Below are 24,779 nucleotides of genomic sequence, written 5' to 3'. Positions count from 1 at the left end.
TTCCTCACAAAAGAAATTTAAAAATCAGAACAAAGATTTTCTCTAGTCGAGTGCTCAAAGTTCTACAGGTCTGAATTTGTGCTATTACATACTCCATCAATCTTCAAGCTTCCCTATTCTTCCACTCTCCTCTGAATTTTTCAAAGCTGGCTTGCCCATGGGGACACACCACTAGGGAAGATGCTCTGCAATTAAAATTAGCCAAACTTGGCAACACATGGGCCATGATTCAAAGGCACGATGAGGATAGACAACACAGGTGGTGAGATTTAAGCTCAGGAGACAAGCCTGCCTCTCAGAAAACAGCAACTGTATCTAAGAATGCAGAGACAAAGTCACACATACACAAACCTACCGCTTCTCATTATGCTGACCCCACAATTTCCCTTTTCAAATTTCACTCCTTCATACTTGTACCCTGTTGGGGAATAAAACCAAATAATTTAACTTTCATCATTGGAGCAACTATTTATTTAATAAAGTATGGTTTAAAGTAGATGGGCACAGAACAACTGTTGTCCAAACACACTGTATAACATCTTAGGTTCCCTGTGAAAGCAATAAGAAGAGTCATGATTTTTCATAGTTAATTCTTCATAAGAAGCCTGTGGGAATAATTGGGAGAGGTAGACTTCATCGAGCAGGAATAAGCCTTATGATAATCACATACACGTTTCTTAAATTGAATTTAGAGGAGAATTGTTACATTCCAAGAATGCTGCTGCTGCTGCTGCTGCTATGTCGCTTCAGTCGTGTCCAACTCTGTGCAACCCCATAGACAGCAGCCCACCAGGCTCCTCTGTCCCTGGGATTCTCCAGGCAAGAATACTGGAGTGGGTTGCCATTTCCCTCTCCAATGCATGAAAGTGAAGTCGCTCAGTCATGCCCGACTCTTAGCGACCCCATGGACTGGAGCCTACCAGGCTCCTCTGTCCATGGGATTTTCCAGGCAAGAGTACTGGAGTGGGATGCCATTGCCTTCTCTGTCCAAGAATGCTGCTGCTGCTGCTGCTAAGTCACTTCAGTCGTGTCCGACTCTGTGCAACCCCATAGACGGCAGCCCATCAGGCTCCACCGTCCCTGGGATTCTCCAGGCAAGAACACTGGAATGGGTTGCCATTTCCTTCTCCAATGTATGAAAGTGAAAAGTGAAAGTGAAGTTGCTCAGTCATGCCTGACTCTTAGCGACCCCATGGACTGCAGCCTACCAGGCTCCTCCGTCCATGGGATTTTCCAGGCAAGAGTACTGGAGTGGGGTGCCATTGCCTTCTCCAGCCAAGAATGCTAGAAACCCCATAAATTCAAACTAGGAGCCCACTGTGAGCCACAGCAGAGAGCCTCCTTATTCCTGTCCACTTTTATTAACCTGCATTCTGTGTTTAAAAGCAGAAGAGAAAGACTGAAGTAATTATCAAGACACATTCATGCCTTGATCTCAGACTGAATTTGTATAAATTTTGATGCAGCAAGGTTAATCCCTAATTTTCACAAAATCAACCTCTGGATATAACAGTTTCCATTATTTAATAAAGAACCATATCAGAATTTCAAATCCCTAAAATAGGGATCCTTGACTGTTCTCTGTTAGAGCAGAACAATTCTAAATACTCTTCTCCAATCCTCATCGTTTTTATTTTCTTTTTTACTTTTTTTTTTTACCTGGAGCTTCCATTGCTAAACCACGCCACTCATTTGTTAACACCAGCATCTTCCCCACAAAGATGAAGGTAAGCTGACAGCAATTCTTAGATCTGGTCCCAATGTGCCATCATCAAAGGTAACACCCGAATGCTGAAGAATATTTATTAACCTTTAACTTAAACTGACAAGCAAGCTATTAACAAAAGTCATTCACATAAATTTCTTTACTAAATGTCCCCAAATTTAATAAGTTGTTTAAAAGAACAGCTCCATGCAGATGCCTCATTTTGCATACTGATTTACTCAGACTGCTTTCTTCTCATTTTCCCCCAATTCCACCCCAGAATTTTTATGAGAATATGAGAGTAACAGCCCTGATTACCTGTTGGAGTGGTCACCATGCATTCTTCATATGGCAGCTGATTCAATCCCTCTTCCACAACAAGTCTGATCTAGAGAGTCAAAGGAAGAATAATTTGAGAACTTGCTAAGAATCTCCTGTTAGCTGTTAGCCTCGGGAGTTTAACACCGGGCAAAAGTCAGCAACATACTAGGCAAGGATTTAACTTACAGTAGTAGGAAGGGCCGGAGAAGGCAATGGCACCCCACTCCAGTACTCATGCCTGGAAAATCCCATGGACAGAGGAGCCTGGTGGGCTGCAGTCCATGGGGTCGCTACGAGTCGGACACGACTGAGCGGCTTCCCTTTCACTTTTCACTTTCATGCATTGGAGAAGGAAATGGCAACCCACTCCAGTGTTCTTGCCTGGAGAATCCCAGGGACGAGGGAGCCTGGTGGGCTTCCGTCTATGGGGTTGCACAGAGTCAGACACGACTGAAGCGACTTAGCAGTAGCAGTAGGAAGGGCGACCCTATTATGTGTTAGATTCAGTTCAGTTCAGTTCAGTCTCTCAGTCGTGTCCTACCCTTTGTGACCCCATGGACTGCAGCATGCCAGGCCTCTCTGTCCATCACCAACTCCCGGAGTTTACTCAAACTCATGTCCATTGAGTCGGAGATGTCATCCAACCATATCATCCTCTGTTGTTCCCTTCTCCTCCCACCTTCAATCTTTCCCAGCATCAGGGTCTTTTCAAATGAGTCAGCTCTTCTCATAAGGTGGTCAAAGCATTGGAATTTCTGCTTCAGCATCAGTCCTTCCAATGAATATTCAGGACTGGTTTCCTTTAGGATGGACTGGTTGGATCTCCTTGCAGTCCAGGGGACTCTCAAGAGTCTTCTCCAACACCACAGTTCAAAAGCATCAATTCTTCGGCACTCAGACTTCTTTATAGTCCAACTCTCACATCCATACATGACCACTGGAAAAACCATAGCCTTGACTAGATGGACCTTTGTTGGCAAAGTAATGTCTCTGCTTTCTAATATACTGTCTAGGTTGGTCATAACTTCCCTTCCAAGGAGCAAGCGTCTCTTAATTCCATGGCTGCAGTCGCCATCTGCAGTGATTTTGGAGCCCAAAAAAATAGTCTGTCACTGTTTCCAGTTTCCCTATTTGCCATGAAGTGATGGGACCAGATGCCGTGATCTGAGCCTTCTGAATGTTGAGTTTTAAGCCAGCTTTTTCACTCTCCTCTTTCACTTTCCTCAAGAGGCTCTTTATTTCCTCTTTGCTTTCTACCATAAGGGTGGTGTCATCTGCATATCTGAGGTTATTGATATTTCTCCCGGCAATCTTGATTCCAGCTTGTGCTTCATCCAGCCCAGAATTTGCATGATATACTCCACATATAAATTAAATAAGCATGGTGACAATATACAGCCCTGACATATTCCTTTCCTGATTTGGAACCAGTCTGTTGTTCCACGTCCAGTTCTAACTGTTGCTTCTTGACTTGCATACAGATTTCTCAGGAGGCAGGTCAAGTGGTCTGGTATTCCCATCCCTTGAAGAATTTTCCACATTTTTTTGTGATCCACAGAGTAGAAGGCTTTGGCATAGTCAATAAAGCAGAAGTAGATGTTTTTCTGGACCTGTTAGATTTTCTGTTAGATTCAGAGATAGAACCAAATGTCAGGCTGCTTGCTGCTAGGTATCCAACCTTGGTGAGGCACGTGATTGCCACTAAAAGGCTCAAGTATGCCTTCTGATTATCATGCAGTTAGTCCAGGCTATTGTAGGAAAAATGCAAAACCACAGCAAGTGCAAGAGTCATGGCTGGAACACTTGGACATAATATACTTCTGGTAACTCTGGAAATAGTGCCCACCGGGAACTGCTTTGCCTTATTTAGTACTTTGAAATTGTTAAGTTGGATGCTTTTTAACAAAGGCCCACCATGATGCGAAATAAATCCTGAATTTCTTAGGAGGAAATAATGAGTGGATGGAACTGAACCAATTTACTGAGCTTGAAGTAGGATACAGTTGAATGTATTAGGACTTCCCAGCTTAAAGAAAAAAGGCTCCTAATGATCTTAATGTGTACAGAGCAAAGAATCCATCAGAACTACAAGGAATATCCTCCAAAACCCATCAGATATTCCTATGAACATCCAGAGGCCACTACAAAAAGGCAGTGCTGAGTCTGTAGAGCACATTTTCTCCAATCAGTATTACATTACTGATTAAGAACAGCAGGGAGAAATGTCAAGCCCTATGCTCTGTTATCACAACAAAACACCCTGCTGCCGTTAAAATGATAAATGTTAAATGGGCTGCACTATGTCAACCTGGAGTACCAGAGGGTCCAGGAACCTCATGAATACTGTGTGTGTGTGTGTGTGTGTGTGTGTGTGTGTGTGTGTGTGCATACTCACCTCTAGCCACCACAATCTGTAGAGATTAATGTTTCTTATGAGCAAAGTACAAAGAAAGAAGAGGATCATTTTCTTTGAAGAGCCTTGTTTTCCTTCTAGTAATACTCCTCCAAAGAGTCTTACCACCTGCCCATCTCCTCCAACTTTGGGACAAGAATTAGTGTGTCCAAGATTTACAGGAGAACATAAACCAGAAGAAGGGTTTAACCTCTTCTCAAGAGTTAAAATTCAAAATCTGAGTGCCAGGAAAGCCAATCCTGACAAATTCAGGACAGAATTAATGTCAACTATAACAGGACCCTTGTGCTAGAAGAGACAATATACTAGAAATTCCCATTATCAGAAACCTCAACAGCTCCAGTCCCTACCACAACCACAACTGACCTTCCACACCCCGCACCCCCAATATCAGGACCTTCAAATCTAACTGCAGAGAACAGAGAGGTCCAAAATTACCATCCACTCAGGTGAATTTTGCCCCGGGTCCTTATTATCTCATTTGACTAAGATATAATGCCTGCCCTTTCAAGCAAGCATTTGATAATAACCATGATCTTAATTCCTATGTTCTATAGGAAAATGGCACAAGGAGAGCAAAAGAAAGAAAGAGAGAGAAATCATTTTCTATCAGTGAACACCAAGATCTCTGTTTTCCCCCACAGCAGCCACTGACACAACTGTCTTGAACCCTTTGATTTGATAAAAGCAAAAAGAATAACCTATCACTCCAAGAATGTCAACTACATTTATCTTGATGCAATCCAAGGATTTTTACTGCCCCTGGAAGCTCAAATAGAAGTGGCCTTTGAACCAAGAATACATAAAAGTCAAAAGTAGAATATGTGCTGTCTACACTCTTTTGGAATAAAGATTTCCCTAGGAAAAATGCAAATGAAGAGTTTCATACCTCCCCCTATCCAACATCATCACATTCCCTTTAATAATCTATCTTCTACTATCTAGTATCTGGTTATAACTATAAGCTTAATAAGTCACTTTTCTTTCTTTCCCAGACTAAACAATGAGAACAGTATTTATACTGTAAACCACACAAGATCAGGGACCATGTCTTTATGCTTTACCACTGAATCTCCTCCCACCTACAACACAGTCTGGCACAGTGTCTGACTCACATGAGTTCAATGTATATTTCACGAAGTAATGAATACTAGGAACCACAGTAGACCATCTGTCAACCTCATTCCAAGCACGAAACAAACTTAGATATACACACAAGAAGTAAACAGGGCTTACCTAAGACAGCCCAATTTGGCCTGAGATCCTCTCAGATGACACTAGCTAAACAGAATTGGGCTTTGTCAATTCTTAACAGGAATTCCCTAAGTGTAGACAGTATCCACATGTGAAGATACTACAGAAAATAAGAGGCCAAATAGATATCCATCCCCATGTAAACTATAAGATAGCTATTAGCTTTTGTGCATTCTATGGACACCACAAGGGTAACTACTAGGTCTTTTTACATCTTTAGTTTCCTTTTAATTTACTTCACTTCACTGACCTAAGAAGAGGTACTTAAGACTGAGGATAAAGTTACCAAGATCCACTTGAAAAGTAGTGGTACGTCAGAACCATAGACAGTGAGTTCGTAGACAATGATTTGAGGTGAATGGAATTGAGGCAGAGTTTTAATGAAAAAGTAGAAACAACACTTGCAAAGTCTAGCAAGATGTTACTTGGTACCATCTCTCTCAACCTCAGAATGTTCTCAAACAAAAAGCCCCTTGGGCTACTATGATTATAACACTAGGAACAACAACGAAATGAAGATTGAAAACCTCCATCCACCTACCAAACGATCCGCAGAAAACATGAAGTCCCCTCTACTGGCTGTCCTAAAAAAAAAAAGTACAAGTTTTAGTCTAGATTAGAGCTTTAAAGTGAAATATTATTTAACATATATACAGTAACACAGATATTAAAACCTATTACATGATAAAAGCTTACCTGTAATAGACTATTATTGAGACATGATGTTTTTCACTAGGATACAGGAACCTAAATGGCATGACTTGATATTATTGAAAATGCTCATCTGATATCATTACAGACAGAAATTGAAAAGATCATGTAGTTTCCCACTGAACTGCTCAAGTATATACTCTTCAACCAGGAGATGAACAAGTTTGTCCTGGAAAATGGCAGCATATCCAGAGCTTAAGTTAAGAAAAAAAAATTGCAGTAAGAAAACCAGGTTCTCCCCATTCTCACGCACCATTCACCCCAATTTAAAATGCTTATTACCAACATAAGTAACCATCTACTTTGCCTCTAATTCTTTCTGGAATGAGAACTGTACAAACAAGTTAATCCTCTATTTTTGTTATTGCTTCCAAGAACACATAACCTAATTAACAAGACCTCTTTTGCAAACTATTGATAAATTGTTCCATTTTTCAATCAAATAGCTTATTCCATAGATCTTTCTACCAATTTCCTGTACAATTCCTTCTGGTCAGTATTTTCAGATCCTGAGGTACCCAAGTAATAATAACCCAGGGTTGCACCTACCCACAAACTGTTAAACAGCCAAAAGGGAAATGTTATAAGGCTGACATTTTTTTCTTTTGTAAAAATCTATTATTGTTCCTTCTCCTTCTCTCATGTAACTTAAATGATCTGACTGATTTAGTTTATATACTTAAAAATCCCCACCTGCCTGCCCATTGCATACCTAAAATATTCCCCAACATAGCATCAAAATGGCATATGCGAGCATATATTATCTCAGTATACCGTTAATCACAACTCTTTTTCAAGCTGCATTTATTTCTCTGACAGGAAAAAGCAATGAAATATCCCTTACACAAATGGAGTTAGGTTTCTTAGAGTAACCACAGTTCTTTCATTATTACAGATACTAACTCTCTAAAATATAGCAAGAATATACGTCTAGGTCTGTATTCTTTATATATAAATACTCCCTAAACTCAGAAAACTCTATCCACATGACTACACACAGAGAGCTCATTTAAAACAGGCTTTAGGGGCTCCCCTGGTGGCCCAGTTCAGTCCCTGATCCGGGAAGATCCCACATGCAGTGGAGCAACTAAGCCCATGCGCCACAACTACTGAGCCTGTGCTCCAGAGCCCAGCAGCCACAACTACTGAGCCAATGTGCCACAACTATTGAAGCCCACACACCCTAGAGCGCATGCTCCACAGCAAGAGACGCCACTGTAATGAGAAACCCCCACATGGCAGCTACAGAGTAGCCTCCACTCACTGCAACTAGAAAAAAGCCTACATAACAACGAAGACCCAGCACAACCAAAATAAATAAATAAAACAGGCTTTATTTTATGTATTGCAGTTTTCAAATGAAAATATACTATTACATCAGCACCTTTCATTTCTATAATAAGTCTTCACAACATGCTTGTCAAAGAAGTAAAAGTCAGTGAACCACACACACACACAAAAGAAAATACTGAAGACTACTACCCTGTTTGGTAGACCTACATAAACTTGTCTAAACAGCCAGAACACAGTTTTTCAATAGGGTAGAAAAGTCTGGATTCTTTAAGAAAAGTCTTTAAAAAATATCCAGTAATATATTTTGAGAACACACCTGAAATACTTGTCTTTAATTTCTGATCAGTTACACATAAATATATTACAAAGAAAAGTTATATTAGGTTAAGTGATTGGAGTTGCTCAAATTCATTATTTTACTTTAGGATGAAACATTTTAACATCTTCACATTCTCCTTAAAAATATCAGCTTCAGTTGACAGCTTTTGCATGATAAACATTTCTCTACATTCCAAAAAAAGTACACGATGTGAGAACCTAATAAGAACTATCATCTCTTGATAGTTATTTAACTTCCAGTAAAACTCAGTCATCCCACTATAAACAGTAATTACTAACCTATACACTGCTGTTTTTGACAGACTTCAGACTCATTCCATTCACTTTGAATCAATTTAGAAATTAAAGTAAAGCTAGAATACAGTAACTTGGTTGCATTTTGAACAAAACCCACAGTGTTCTTCAATATCCACATCTAAATCCTTTACATTGTTTATACCAGAGTTTCATTAAGCAGATATTTCCTGTTAGATCAATCAAGTTGCATATAATCTCTAGGCCCCTACTTTAGACCCAACACTGGACTAAAGTATGCGTTAATAAAGATGTTTTAATGTAAACCAGATCCCAGGTCTTATTCACTCCATATACTTGGTTTCAAATCATAACTCTATTCACCTCTGTCTCAAAACCATTCTTTAAAAAAATCTATCATACTGTAAACAAAGTTTTGAGAGACATTTTAATCATTTTGTATCTGATAACTTTCCCAAATAAAATCTAATACAAGATCATCACAAAACAACAAACACACTGACACACACCCCTGGATTATTGTATAATATATTCAAACATTTAAACAGTGATATCCAGGCGCTCATAATTCAAAGCACAGAAATCTAATTAATGTTGAGTACCTTTTAAGTTGTGTGAACTCCAAATAGGATTAATAATGCAGACCTAACCATATCTGACCGGAAAAGGCAATGGCACCCCACTCCAGTACTCTTGCCTGGAAAATCCCATGGACGGAGGAGCCTGGTAGGCTGCAGTCCATGGGGTCGCGAAGAGTCGGACACGACTGAGCGACTTCACTTTCACTTTTCACTTTCATGCATTGGAGAAGGAAATGGCAACCCACTCCAGTGTTCTTGCCTGGAGAATCCCAGGGACGGGGGAGCCTGGTGGGCTGCCGTCTATGGGGCTGCACAGAGTTGGACACGACTGAACAGACTTAGCAGCAACAACCATATCTGAGAAAAGTGTCAACTTATCTTGACACTTTGCCCAACAAATGTGTCACACATCTGTAGTAACAAAATGAAAGCCAAAGATACCATTAAAAATATATATATATTTCACAGTGAAACAACAAAAGAATGAGAATCACGCCAGAAACCATATCCTCACTTCAATGTGGATTTGGTAAATCGGACTCTTCCCTACTTAAGACAGTATATAAAGCACTTTAAAGTTTCCAGGGAAGCTACAGTAATTGAATATAGTTTAAAATATGGACATCTCAAAGCAGACCCAAACCAAGATGAAATCAAGAGAAATCTCTGACCTTTCTTTCAAAATGGGCCAATAGGTATTTACTTATCATCCACAACATATGGAACTATGAGAGGAATGTTTTATAATATGAAAAAATTAAGACTTCAAGTAGAGATCTTTTCCTCTCTTCTTACTAGACCTCACTACTACTACTAACTACTTTGCTGTTGCTGCTACTACCACTACTACCACTACTACCACCACGAGAGGAATTCTCTAGAGTTTTGGAAGACATCCTTTCCTGGGGCAATTACAACTTCAATTGCTACAGCAGAAACTGCCATTTGATCACTACATGCTACTTATCTATTCAAAATAAACTTGAAAACCTCACCTCTTGATAAGAAAAATCATTTTAATAACTGTACACACACACACACAAGCATACAGATTTATTTAAAAGGATTTACTTAAATGGTCCAAAAGTAACAACAGGTAACAGTAATATACATATATTACTCCCTTTCCCACAGATCATCATTTGTTAAAAGCTTCCTTGGTGCTAAGTATTAAGCACTTTTGATGCATTATCTGATCTAATCCTCATATAATCTTAACAAGTAGAGTCTGCTATTATCAATACCACTTTTCTAGTAATGAAAGTAGAGAGGCTTACAGAGGTGAAGAATTCCAAGGCTCTCCCCAGCCTGAAGCTAAGTCCCTGAATAAAGCTATTATCTATATTTTGCTATAATAAGGGAACCTTTACTAAAAAGTAACCACTTTTTAGGTGATATTTATCTCCCTGTGAATCAGACGTGCATTTACATACAATGCAAATAATGAAATAAAGATTCTGGCAGGCAAATCATTAAAATGTTCCTTTTTAAGATGGAGAAGCTACTATTATAATGTGGCTTGTAAAGAGTTTATTGTTGTTGTTGTTCAGTCGCTCAGTTATGTCCAACTCTTCACAACCCCATGGACTGCAGCACACCAGGCTTCCCTGCCCTTCACCATCTCCTGGAGCTTGCTCAAACTCATATCCATTGAATCAGAGATGATATCCAACCGTCTCATCCTCTGTTATCCCCTTCTACTGCCTTCAATCTTTCCCAGCACCAGGGTCTTTTCTAGCTGGTTCTTTGCATCAGGTGGCCAAACTATTGGTTTCAGTTTCACCATCAGTCCTTCTAATGAATATTCAGGATTGATTTCCTTTAGGATTGACTGGTTTGATCTCCTTACAGTCCAAGGGACTCACAAGAGTCTTCTCCAACATCACAGTTCAAAAGCATCAATTCTTCAGCACTCAGCCTTCTTTATAGTCCAACTCTCACATTCATACATGACTACTGGAAAACCATAGCTTTAACCAGACAGACCTTTGTCAGCAAAGTAATGTCTGCATTTTAATATGCTGTCCAGCTTAGTCATAGCGTTCCTTCCAAGGAGTATGAGTCCTTTAATGTCATGGCTGCAGTCACCATCTGCAGTGATTTTGGAGCCCCCCAAAAAATAACATTTGTGACTGTTTCCATTGTTTCCCCATCTATTTTCCATGAAGTGATGGGACCAGATACCATGATCTTTGTTTTCTGAATGCTGAGTTTTAAGCCAGCCAGCTTTTTCACTCTCCTCAAGAGGCTCTTTAGTTCTTCTTAGATTTATGCCATAAGTGTGGTGTCATCTGCATATGAGGTTATTGATACTTCTCCTGGCAATCCTGATTTCAGCTTGTGCTTCATCCAGCCTGGCATTTCACATGATGTACTCTGCATATAAGTTAAATAAGCAGGGTGACAATATACAGCCTTGACATACTCCTTTCCCAATTTGGAACCAGTCCATTGTTCCATGTCCGGTTCTAACAGTTGCTTCTTGACCTGCATACAGGTTTTGCAGGAGGCAGGTAAGGTCCCATCTCTTTAAGAATTTTCCAGTTTGTTGTGATCCACACAGTCAAAGGCTTTAGCACAGTCAATGAGGCAGAAGTAGATGTTTTTCTGGAATTCTCTTGCTTTTTCTATGATCCAACAGATGTTGGCAGTTTGACCTCTAGTTCCTCTGCCTTTTCTAAATGCAGCTTGAACATGTGGAAGTTCTCAATTCATGTACTATTGAAGCCTGGCTTGGAGAATTTTGAGCATTACTTTGTTAGCATGTGAAATGAGTGCAATTTTGTGGTAGTTTGAACACTCTTTGGCATTGCCCTTCTTTGTGAGTATAAAGGGTATATAATTAAGGTTAATACAAGAATACACTCTATTCAAATGATTAAATTAAAACCTGTGACTCATAACTTAAAAGACAATTTAATTTAAATCAAACCTCATAAATACAAAAAAAGATTTAAAATAAGTAAAAAAAATAAATCAAACCCTAGCAGTATTGAATTAGGTACTATTTTTGAAAATGAGGATTATACACAAGGATTGTCTTTAGCATTTGCTGTGGGAGAAGTTAAGTCTGGGCATAAAGTTGCCACATTTAGCAAATAAAAATACAGGACACCCAGCTAAATTTGTATTTCAGAAGTGTGTCACATACAGTGTTTAGGATATATTTATACTAAGAAAAGTATTCACTGTTTATCTGAACTCAAATTTAACTGGGAGTCCTGTATTTACCGAGCAACCTAAGCTAAGGAGGAAGAACTAATTCGGACTCAGTTTTAGCCCAATATGATCTTGTTTGTTTTTGTTTAAGCAACAGGTTAAAGGGAAGTAAAAATAGAAGTTTTTCTGGCAGGTTTAAACCAAAGAAATGTTTCACTAAGAGTTAATGTTTAGTGGAAGATCCAAAAAACATAAGCTCTACTTCCATGGTGGTTGTGGTAGTTTAGTCACCAAATCATGTCCCACTCTTGCAACCCCATGGACTATAACCTGCTAGGTCCTCTGTCCATGGGGATTCTCCAGGCAAGAATACTGGAGTGGGTTCCCATGCCCTCTTCCAGGGGATCTTCCCAACCCAGGGATCAAATCTTCGTCTCCTACACTGCAAGTAGATTCTTTACCACTGAGCCATCAGGAATAGCAAGCTCTACTACCATAGCTACTTTTTTATGTTATCATTACAAAAAGAATAGCTCCAATGTTTGTCATGGTATGCAGATGATTTAGAAATTATTTTCCTCCTCCTCCCTTCCCCCTCAAAAAAAAGAAAAAAAAAAAAAAAAACCAGTCTTGGAGCAAATCTAATCTGACGTGAAAAACAAAAACAAAAAATAGTTTTTAGAGTGCTACCTGCCAAATACAAGTCATCAGGACCACAGCTCTTTAGAAACTTAAGAATCTCATAAAATAGTGGCATTAATTATTTATTCACACCTCAAGGCAGAGTTCAATGCAAACATTTGAGATCAGGTAGAAAAATAAGTTGTTCAGTAGCTCAGTTGTGTCCGACTCTTTGTGACGCCATGAACTGCAGCACACTAGGCTTCCCTGTCCTTCACTATTTCCCGGAGTTCGTTCAAACTCATGCCCATTGAGTTGGTGACGCCATCCAACCATCTCATCCTCTGTCATCCCCTTCTCCTCCTGCCTTCTATCTTTCCCAGCATCAGAGTCTTTTCCAGCATTGGAAAATACAACAGAGACATGTATAAAGAAGCAACACCCTCACTCCTGGCCTTAAGCCAGTTAGAAAATTCACACAGAAAATCAAAATCATGTCCATGATTTAAATAACTTGTAGGTCACAGTGTTTTCTGTGATTGACTTTTTGGTTTTGTACAAGTTGAAGGGGTTCTGAGATTTATCCAGTCTCAGGGTGATGGCAGGCCAGGCTCTCTAGGCTGGCTCTGTGCAATTTAGAATCCCTGGTTCAGCCTATACCCCACAACCAAAACCAGCCAAATTACGATGCGAGGGAGAATAGCCATTCTCCCATGGTCAGTGGCCCTGACTGAGTACAGCACAAACATATGTGGTATCTGAAAAGCTACAAGCACTCAGATTCCACCCAACTATTATTCAACTCTAAGGATGGGTTCCAAAAAAAAAAAAAGACTCCCCAAGCAATTCAAATGAACAGCATTGGTTAAGAACATTACCAAGACAATTGACTCAAATCACATCAAGTTGCCTTCATATTATGGCTGCACAGGATGTTCATCCATCCTGAGGTTAACGGTCTTCCCATCAGGTGACTAAAAAAGTCCACAAGGCTGAATGCGCTCCTTCTTTAGTGCTATTTCATGGACTAAAATAAGATTGTTCAACTTTCATCCAAGCTGCCTGCTGCCATGGCAAAATCCCTTTGAGGGCAAATATACAGGAAACATGCAATAGTTCATGAAACAGCTTTACTTTAATGTTTCAGGAGGCGAAAACCAACAACAACAATAACGGCAGCGCAGGGGGTGATCTTTTCAATACACTGCACTGCCTTATATATGAAGTCATCAACTATGTTCAAGCGAACTGTGCATTACACTCAGATTTTACTGCGTTTAATGTATAAAGGAGGCAGAAAGGGAAGGATGTGTGGTTTAAATCCATTGCAGCAACAAAAACTGTAAATGAAGTAGTTGTTTCTTTCTGAGTTCACCAGTGACACCTGTGTGACTGAGTAAATTATCTGATCATTTGATATTTAGATTACTGGATACTCAGAGAGAAAACCATTTCTTTGAAATTCAATAATACAACCAACATATTATGTTGCAAATATTGTGCAGTTCAAAAAAACAAACACATTTAAAATCAGTGCAATGTTCTCAACATTACCTGCTTTATGTATTTACAACATGCAGTCCTCTTACTCAACTCCATTTCTTCATGCCAAAGTCAATTTAGAAAGCAATTCCTTCAGTAAATAGATACTAAGGACCAGGAACAATAAAAGGAATAACAACTACTCCAATGGCTTCCATCATGAGACAGTTCCATAGTGCACATACATAATGTCACATCAAAATAGAGAAGAGCATAAGGGTCCAAGGAAGACAGAATGTAATAGGTACGATAACTATAGCCATGTAAATAAAGCTGCTTTAACCACCAGCACTCTACACCAGTCCCTCAAAGGGGATGAAACAACAGGTCCTCTTTGTGTGAGAGGATACCAATTTTTGAAGATAAAGGAACAGAGGCCTCTATTAACAAACAGATTTGAGTAACAAAAACAAAACTAAGTGTCTCCATTCTAAATAACTAAACATTGATCCAGTTCAGTTCAGACGCTCAGTTGTGTCCAACTCTTTGTGACCCCATAGACTGCAGCATGACAGGCTTCCATGTCAATTAGTTATCAAAATTAGCATCAATTAGTTATCAAAAATTGTAGTGAGTTTTTCTATTCTGTATCATAGCAGGATAAAAATTATCTAGGCTCTCTCCGTGTTTTTTTTTTTTAATAAGAATGTGAGTTCTATATTTTGGAGATTAATCCCTTGTTGATTGCTTTGTTGAAAATACTTTCTCCCATTCTGGTTGTCTTTCATTTTGTTTATGTTTACCTTTGCTGTACGAAAGTTTTTTTTTTTTTGTAATTTATTTTTTAATTGAAGGATAATTGCTTTACAGAATTTTGTTGGTTTCCACCAAACATCAACATGAATCAGCCATATGTTCCCCCCTCTTGAACCTCCCTCCCATCTCCCCCCTCATCCCACCCTTCTAGGTTGTTACAGACCCCCTGTTCGAGTTTCCTGAGTCATACAGCAAATTCCAATTGGCTATATATTTTACATATGGTAATGTAAGTTTCCATGTTATTGTCTCTATACATCCCACCCTCTTCTTCCTCCCCCTGCCTCCATGTTCATAAGTCTGTTCTCTATGTCTGTGTCTCCATCGCTGCCCTGAAAATAATTTCATCAGTACCAAGACCTAAATATAAGACCAGAAACTATGAAACTCTTAGAGGAAAACATTGGCAGAACACTCAATGACATAAATCAAAGCAAGATCCTCTAGGACCCACCACCTAGAGTAGTGTAAATGAAAACAAAAATAAATAAGTGGGACCTAATTAAACTTAAAAGCTTTTGCACAGCAAAGGAAACTGTAAACAAGATGAAAAGACAACCCACAGAATGGGAGAAAATAATAGCAAATGAAACAACTGACAAAAGATTAATTTCCAAAATATATAAGCAGTTCATATAAGCCAATAACAGAAAAACAAACAACCCAATCAAAAAGTGGGAAAAAGACCTTAACATACATTTCTCCAAAGACATACAGATGCCTAACAAACACATGAAAAGATGCTCAACATCATTCATTATTAGAGAAATGCTAATCAAAACTACAATGAGATATCACCTCATACAGGTCAGAATGGCCATTATTAAAAAGTCTACAAACAGTATATCCTGGAGACGGTGTGGAGAAAACCGAATTCTCTCGCACTGTTGGTGGGAATGTAAATTGATATAGCCACCATGGAAGAAGGTATGGAGATTCCTTAAAAAAAAAAAAAAAAAAACACTAGGAAAAAACCCATCTTTAGTTAGTTAGTTCAGTCGCTCAGTCGTGTCCAACTCTTTGTGACTCCATGGACTGCAGCATGCCAGTCCTCCCTGTTCACCACCAATTCCCAGAGTTTACTCAAACTCACATCCATTAAGTCGGTGATGCCATCCAACGATCTCATCCTCTGTCATCCCCTTCTCCTCCCACCTTCAATCTTTCTCAGAATCAGGGTCTTTTCAAATGAGTCAGCTCTTCACATCAGGTGGCCAAAGTATTGGAGTTTCAGCTTCAGTCCTTCCAGTGAATATTCAGGACTGATTTCCTTTAGGATGGACTGGTTGGATCTCCTTGAGTGCAAGGGACTCTCAAGAGTCTTCTCCAACACCACAGTTCAAAGGCATCAATTCTTCCGCACTCAACTTTCTTTATAGTCCAACTCTCACATCCCTACATGACTAACGGGAAAACCATAGCCTTAACTAGATGGACCTTTGTTGGCAAAGTAATGTCTCTGCTTTTTAATATGCTCTCTAGGTTGGTCATAACTTTCCTTCCAAGGAGTAAGCGTCTTTTAATTTCATGGCTGCAGTCACCATCTGCAGTAATACTGGAGCTCAAAAAAATAAAGTCTGCCACAGTTTCCACTGATTCTCCATCTATTTGCCATGAAGTGATGGGACCAGATGCCATGATCTTTGTTTTCAGAAAGTTGAGCTTTAAGCCAATGTTTTCACTCTCCTCTTTCACTTTCATCAAGAGGCTTTTTAGTTCCTCTTCACTTTCTGCCATAAGGGTGGTGTCATCTGCATATCTGAGGTTATTGATATTTCTTCCAGCAATCTTGATTTCAGCTTGTGCTTCATCCAGCCCACTATTTCGTGTGATGTACTCTGTATATAAGTTAAATAAGCACAGTGACAATATACAGCCTCGACGTACTCTTTTTCCTATTTGGAACCAGTCTGTTGTTCCATGTCCAGTTCTAACTGTTGCTTTCTGACCTGCATACAGGTTCCTCAAGAGGCAGGTCAGGTGGTCTGGTATTCCCATCTCTTTCAGAATTTTCCACAGTTTCTTGTGATTCACACAGTCAAAGGCTTTGGCATAGTCAATAAAGCAGAAATAGATGGTTTTCTGGAACTCTCTTGCTTTTTCGATGATCCAGCAGATATTGGCTATTTGATCTCTGGTTCCTCTGCCTTTTCTCAAACCAGCTTGAACATCTGGAAGTTCACAATTCATGCATTGTTGAAGCCTGGCTTGGAGAATTTTGAGCATTACTTTACTAGCACGTGAGATGAGTGCAATTGTGCGGTAGTGTGAGCATTCTTTGGCATTGCCTTTCTTTGGGAATGAAATGAAAACTGACCTTTTCCAGTCCTGTGGCCACTGCTGAGTTTTCCAAATTTGCTGGCATATTGAGTGCAGCACTTTCACAGCATCATCTTTAGGATTTGAAATAGCTCAACTGGGATTCCATCACCTCCACTAGCTTTGTTTGTAGTGATGCTTCTGAAGGCCCACTTGATTTTGCATCCCAGGATGTCTGGCTCTAGGTCAGTGATCACAGCATCATGATTATCTGGGTCGTGAAGACCTTATTGTACAGTTCTTCTGTGTATTCTTGCTACCTCTTCTTAATATCTTCTGCTTCTGTTAGGTCCATACCATTTCTGTCCTTTATTGAGCCCATATAACCCACCAACCCACTCCTATGCATATACTCTGAGGCAACCAAAATTGAAAAAAACACATGTACCCCAATGTTCACTGCAGCACTATTTACAATGGCTAGAACATGGAAGCAACCTAGATGTCCATTGACAGATGAATGGATAAAGAAGCTGTGGTACATATATACAATGAAATATTACTCAGCCATAAAAAGGTATGCATTTGAGTCAGTTCTAATGAGGCAGATGAACCTAGAGCCTATTATACAGAGTGAAGTAAGTCGGAAAGAGAAAGATAAATATTGTATATTAATGTACATGGAATGTAGAAAGATGATACTGATGAAAGTATTTGCAGGGAAGCAGTGGAAACACAGACATAGTGTTTTTTTTTTTTTTTTAATTCTTTTAACTGAAGGAAAACTGCTTTACAGATGTGCAAAGCTTTCAAATTCTATTAAGTCCCATTTGTTTATTTTTGTTTTTATTTTCATTATTTAAAGAGATGGGTCAAAAAAGATCTTGCTGCATAACTTAGAGTGTTCTGCCTATATTTTCCTATAAGACTTTCATGGTGTCCAGCCTTACATTTAGGTCTTTAATCTATTTTGAGTTTATTTCTGTGCATGGTGTTATGGAGTATTCTAATTTCATTCTTTTACATGGAGCAGTAGAGTTTTCCTAGCACCACTTACTGAAAAAACTGTCTTTTCTCCACTGTACAATCTTGCCTCCTTTGTCATAGGTTATTTGACCATTGGTGCATGAGTTTATCTCTGCACTTTCTATTCTGTTCCATTGATCTATATTTCTGTTTTTGTACCAGTACCATACTGCCTTGATTACTGCAGCTTTGATTATTTGCAAAGCAGAAATAGAGACACAGATGTAGAGAACAAACTTATCAATACCAAGTGGGGAAGGGAGAGAGGGAGAAAGTGGGAGACTGGGATTGACATTTATACACTACTATGTACAAAAGTAGGAAGTCAAGAAACACCTGGAGTAACAGGCAAATTTGGCCTTGGAATACAGAATGAAGCAGGGCAAAGACTAATAGAGTTTTGCCAAGAAAATGCAATGATCATAACAAACACCCTCTTCCAACAACACAAGAGAAGACTCTACACATGGACATCACCAGATGGTCAACACCGAAATCAGATTGATTATATTCTTTGCAGCCAAAGATGGAGAAGCTCTATACAGTCAGCAAAAACAAGACCAGGAGCCGACTGTGGCTCAGATCATGAACTCCTTATTGCCAAATTCAGACTTAAATTGAAGAAAGTAGGGAAAACCACTAGACCATTCAGGTATGACCTAAATCAAATCCCTTATGATTATACAGTGGAAGTGAGAAATAGATTTAAGGGCCTAGATCTGATAGATAGAGTGCCTGATGAGCTATGGAATGAGGTTCCTGACATTGTACAGGAGACAGGGATCAAGACCATCTCCGTGGAAAAGAAATGCAAAAAAGCAAAATGGCTGTCTGGGGAGGCCTTACAAATAGCTGTGAAAAGAAGAGAAGTGAAAAGCAAAGGAGCAAAGGAAAGATATAAGCATCTGAATGCAGAGTTCCAAAGAATAGCAAGAAGAGATAAGAAAGCCTTCTTCAGCGATCAATGCAAAGAAATAAAGGAAAACAACAGAATGGGAAAGACTACAGATCTCTTCAAGAAAATTAGAGATGCCAAAGGAATATTTCATGCAAAGATGGGCACAATAAAGGACAGAAATGGTATGGACCTAACAGAAGCAGAAGATATTAAGAAGAGATGGCAAGAATACACAAAAGAATTCTACAAAAAAGATCTTCATGACCCAGATAATCATGATGGTGTGATCACTGACCTAGAGCCAGACATCCTGGAATGTGAAGTCAAGTGGGCCTTAGAAAGCATCACTACAAACAAAGCTAGTGGAGGTGATGGAATTCCAGTGGAGCTATTTCAAATCCTGAAAGATGATGCTGTGAAAGTGCTGCACTCAATATGCCAACAAATTTGGAAAACTCAGCAGTGGCCACAGGACTGGAAAAGGTCAGTTTTCATTCCAATCCCAAAGAAAGGCAATGCCAAAGAATGCTCAAACTACTGCACAATTGCACTCATCTCACACGCTAGTAAAGTAATGCTCAAAATGCTCCAAGCCAGGCTTCAGCAATATGTGAACCATGAACTTCCTGATGTTCAAGCTGGTTTTAGAAAAGGCAGAGGAACCAGAGATCAAATTGCCAACATCCGCTGGATCATGGAAAAAGCAAGAGAGTTCCAGAAAAACATCTATTTCTGCTTTATTGACTATGCCAAAGCCTTTGACTGTGTGGATCACAATCAACTGTGGAAAATTCTTGAAGAGATGGGAATACCAGACCACCTGATCTGCCTCTTGAGAAATTTGTATGCAGGTCAGGAAGCAACACTTAGAACTGGACATGGAACAACAGACTGGCTCCAAAAGGAAAAGAAGTACGTCAAGGCTGTATATTATCACCCTGCTTATTTAACTTATATGAAGAGTACATCATGAGAAATGCTGGACTGGAAGAAACACAAGCTGGAATCAAGATTGCCGGGAGAAATATCAATAACCTCAGATATGCAGATGACACCACACTTATGGCAGAAAGTGTAGAGGAACTCAAAAGCCTCTTGATGAAAGTGAAAGAGGAGAGTGAAAAAGCTGGCTTAAAGCTCAACATTCAGAAAACAAAGATCATGGCATCTGGTCCCATCACTTCATGGCAAATAGATGGGGAAACAGTGGAAACAGTGTCAGACTTTACTTTTGGGGGGCACCAAAATCACTGCAGATGGTGACTGCAGCCATGAAATTAAAAGACGCTTACTCCTTGGAAGGAAAGTTATGACCAACCGAGATAGCATATTCAAAAGCAGAGACATTACTTTGCCAACAAAGGTCCATCTAGTCAAGGCTATGGTTTTTCCTGTGGTCATGTATGGATGTGAGAGTTGGACTGTGAAGAAGGCTGAGCACCGAAGAATTGATGCCTTTGAACTGTGGTGTTGGAGAAGACTCTTGAGAGTCCCTTGGACTGCAAGGAGATCCAACCAGTCCATTCTGAAGGAGATCAGCCCTGGGATTTCTTTGGAAGGAATGATGCTAAAGCTGAAACTCCAATACTTTGGCCACCTTACGGAAAGTGTTGACTCATTGGAAAAGACTCTGATGCTGGGAGGGATTGGGGGCAGGAGGAGAAGGGGATGACAGAGGATGAGATGGCTGGATGGCATCACTGACTCGATGGATGTGAGTCTGGGTCAACTCCGGGAGCTGGTGATGGACAGGGAGGCCTGGCATGCTGTGATTCATGGGGTCGCAAAGAGTTGGACATGACTGAGCGACTGAACTGAACTGATGTACAAAATAGATAATTAATGAGAACCTACTATATAGCACAGGGAACTCTACTCAGTGCTCTGTGGTGACCTAAATAGGAAGAAAAACTAAAAAAAAATAAGGGATATAAGTATATGTATAACTGACTCATTTTGTGGTACAGTAGAAACTAGCACAACATTGTAAAGCAATTATACTCCAACAAAAAGTTTTTAAATAGAATGTGAATTCTACATACAGTTAAATTCCCTTTACTATTTCCCAATAGCTAAAAAAACCAGCACTTATGCAATCTGAACCATGCACAAATCTAAACATGAAGGCTGAAAATGCCTCAAATGCACATAGCTCTTCAGAATTTATAATAAATGTTCATAGACAGTATCTTGCTTTAGCCTCCTTGGAGTTTCATGAGATATTATGAACTTACTCATTTTACAAATAATAAAGCTGAAGCACAGAGATGCTAAGCATCTTTCCCTAAGATCACTCTGGATCCTGCTGTCTCCTTCCAAATTTCAGAAGAAAAAAAAAAAAAAAGGTTTTGCTTATGCCCAGGTTTACTATACCACCCAGGCTTTTCTGAGTAATGAAGTAAAATCAGGTATTGATGCTGTCATATAGTCATATATGAATACTGAATGCCATGACCTCTCCAAGTTTTATAAAAATTGTGAAATCTGATGAAAGCAAAGGAATCCTCATCCCATAAAAAGACACGTGCAAATGTTCATAGTAGCATTATTCATATTAGCCAAAAAATGGAAACCAAACCACCCAAATGTCCATCACCTGATAAATGGATAAACAAAAAATAAATAGTGTACTGATAGAAGATGGGTAAAGCTTGAAAACACTAGGCTAAATAAAAGAAACTAGTCACAAAAGGCCACATGTTGTATGATTCCATTTACATGAAATGTCCAGAATAGGCACACCAATAGAGACAGAAAGTAGTTTAGTGATTGTCTAGGGCTCTTGGTAGGTTGGAGGAAAATGGGGAGTGACTGCTCATGGGTATGGGCTTTCTTACTGAGGTGATAAAAACATTCTAAAATTTAATGTGGTGATGGTTACAAAGCAATGAACACACTTTAAACCCATTGGATTGTACACTTTAAAAGGTGTACTGTATGTACATAAATATAGCTCAATAAAGATGTTATTTTAAAAAAATTACAAACAGACATACAAATAACATTTGCCAGATAATTTCTGAAGGTTTGCTAAAGCTCTGAAGCCCATCTACAGGTGAAACACAAGGTCCAAGACAGCACAGGTCCAAGATACAAGGTCAGTAACTCTTGCTCTATAGAAACAAGAATCATCCTATTTTCTTTTTTACAGATAAGTTTTATTTCAGTTCCCACTAACTCAACTGCGAAATCTATGCCTCCTACTTTTTAAGATCACTACTTTATTAGTTCACAAGACCACAATTTTCAACACTGATTAATTAAAAACCCTTAAATAGTACTTTCACAAATATAACTTTAAGAGCTACAAAGAACTTTTAGTAATTGAGTGACAATTGCTTGAAAGACATAGCTGGAATTCAAACATATAAAAGATAAAATTTCTGCCCTCAAGTAACTTAAAATTGAATAAGTGAGATAAAAGTAAAACAACAGCATACAAAACAGACGGTGAATCTTGCATTAAAAAGGAAAGATTAGCAAGGAAGAATGATTGAAGGAAAGCTTCTTGGCAGAGGTAGACATTTAATGTTGAAGAATAGGTAGGATTTGAACACACAGAGGAAAAGTAAAGAGAATTCCAGGTGCGAGCAGAAGTTGGGATGTTTCAGAACTGTTCCTAGCAACCATAAAGAAGGGCCTTAATGTCCATCTAAGTATCCTGACTTTATTTGGTAGGCTCAGAGAAACCAAAGGAGGCTGCTGAGTAGGGCAGTTAGCTAATCAAAGCAGTATATTAAGAAGATTAATTGTTCAGTAATTCGGGGGAACATGTAGAAGAAAGAAAAACTGGAGACAAGGAAACAATTTGGGAGTCTGTTAAACGTTATGAAGTGAAAGAGCTACGCTATCTGCCCTGTATCTGTTCAACGTGGTAAACCCATAACCCAGAAACTGTTGCTGCCCACGTGAAGAGGCACAGAGCAGATAGCACGTTCACCTGATTCGAATGACTGAGGAATCAGTCATTCAGTCATTCGAACGAATGAATGAGGAATCAGTCATTCGAATGACTGAGGAATGACTCGAGATAAAAAAGAAACCGAAGGTTACCTAAAATTCTTCCTCCCTACACAAAGCGACGTTAAGCACCAGTACTGGGCAAGAGAGCAGAAGGCCTGTGTCACGTGACACCGCCCCTCAAAGAAAAGGCCCTGCCCAGATCCCAACAGACCAGCTTCCCAACGCCAAGAACCTTAGCCAATCTCACTTCCAATCCCTGCCCACCCCCGCGAGACCCTCCACCTCCCCTACCCCTTCCGCTCTTGCTTACTTGTCCCTGATGATAGTCTGCAGCTCCCGGATCTGATCATTCATTGGCAGAAGCTTAAGCTGGGCCCCGATCTGCCGGGAGATTTCGCAGTCCCCTAGGAGGGAATCGCTGGCTGGAGCGTCATAGTTGCCAGTGCCACCGTTGTTTTCTGAGTTGAAGGTGGCGCCGCCGGAGGCCTGAGGGTCCAGCTCAGCCGGTACGCTAGAATGGGCGTGCCCGCTGAGGAGAGTCAGCGTGGCCGCGGAATCGCTGTTTCCCCCATTGTGGGCCAGGATCAGGTCTCCAGCTTGCTGCGGCTCAGGGTTTTGGGTCGAGGCAGAGTTTACTTGCTGATTGTGACAGGGCATGGAGTTCGGACACCGTAACTCCGTGGCCATACACCAGGCCCCGTGCTGCCCCCGCAGCTACCGATCCCTACGGATAAAGAATAGCAGGGAGAAACGGCCAAAGCGCCTGTGCTCTCCCAGACGTCCCGCCTACTAGCAACCTCTAACCCCCCTCTGCCCTCTCACCCCCTGGCTTCCGCCGCTTCCCTTTTACGCTACGTCAAGGCCCACACCAGACGTAAGGGCCCGCTTAAACACATGATTGGCTTTCCTCCCTGCCGCTCTGCAGCTCACCGCTCGTTAACCCTTTGCGTTACCCTGGCTGCTTGACAGAACCTGACAGACGGGTGAGGCTAGGGATGCTTGGTTCTCGGGTCTTCCAGGACCCCTTAGGGATGCCATGCAGAATTTGAGTGAGTGATAGAACCAGGAAAGAACTAGGAGTGGAGGGTGATAAAATGGTGATACACAGAGGCCCACGTTTTCAGAATTTGTGTCTTGCCAGAAAAGTTAAACTTAAGGAACTACTGTAATCTATTGGGCTTCCCTGACGGCGCAGACAGTAAAGCGTCTGCCTGCAATGCGGGAGACCCGGGTTCAATTCCTGGGTCGGGAAGATTCCCTGGAGAAGGAAATGGCAATCCACTCCAGCACTTTTGCCTGGAAAATCCCATAGGCGGAGGAGCCTGATAGGCTACAGTCCATGGGGTCCCAAAGAGTCGGACACGACTGAGCGATTTCACTTTCACTTTCAATCTACTGTAAGCTTGCCTGTGTAACACCAAAAGGACATTAAAAGCCTAGCTGCCAGCTGAAGAGCCGACCCTCTACTAGACTGTTCTACCAGCTGAAGCTTCCCAAGCGTGCTTGGCTGCTGGAGCTTTCCTTTATCTCTATTGGTTGAGCCCTACACTGTACAGTTACCATGGGAATTCTAACAGCATTTCAGGTCCACTACCTCTTTGTTTCTTTTAAATATCTGAAAAGACTTTTTTTAGTGTGCAGTCTCAGTATAAAGGCTTGAGGTAACGTCTAGGGCAGTACTTT

The 24,779-nt window shown here is 40.2% G+C and overlaps 1 protein-coding gene across 2 annotated transcripts in view; it reads right to left on the bottom strand.

The window, feature by feature from the left end:
- UPRT (uracil phosphoribosyltransferase homolog) overlaps positions 1-23,920 on the bottom strand; it is a 30,452-nt gene extending 6,532 nt beyond the window's left edge. The window contains exons 1-4 of one of the 2 annotated variants that reach the window (XM_006068273.3): positions 23,407-23,920; positions 6,235-6,277; positions 2,024-2,093; positions 356-418 (exon numbers count right to left, since the gene is read on the bottom strand). In XM_006068273.3, the coding sequence (XP_006068335.1) occupies positions 356-418; positions 2,024-2,093; positions 6,235-6,277; positions 23,407-23,783 (553 nt within the window). In that variant the 5' untranslated portion in view covers positions 23,784-23,920. Of the gene's footprint in view, positions 1-355; positions 419-2,023; positions 2,094-6,234; positions 6,278-6,389; positions 6,532-23,406 lie in introns of those variants that run through there. The other variant, XM_044936580.1, reaches the window with a different exon arrangement.
- Positions 23,921-24,779: the final 859 nt, after the last annotated feature.

This window comes from Bubalus bubalis, chromosome X (assembly GCF_019923935.1).
Source record: "Bubalus bubalis isolate 160015118507 breed Murrah chromosome X, NDDB_SH_1, whole genome shotgun sequence".
NCBI classification, from domain to species: domain Eukaryota; kingdom Metazoa; phylum Chordata; class Mammalia; order Artiodactyla; family Bovidae; genus Bubalus; species Bubalus bubalis.
The sequence above is the reverse complement of the archived record's forward strand: the minus strand, read 5'-3'. Positions and strand labels throughout refer to the sequence as shown.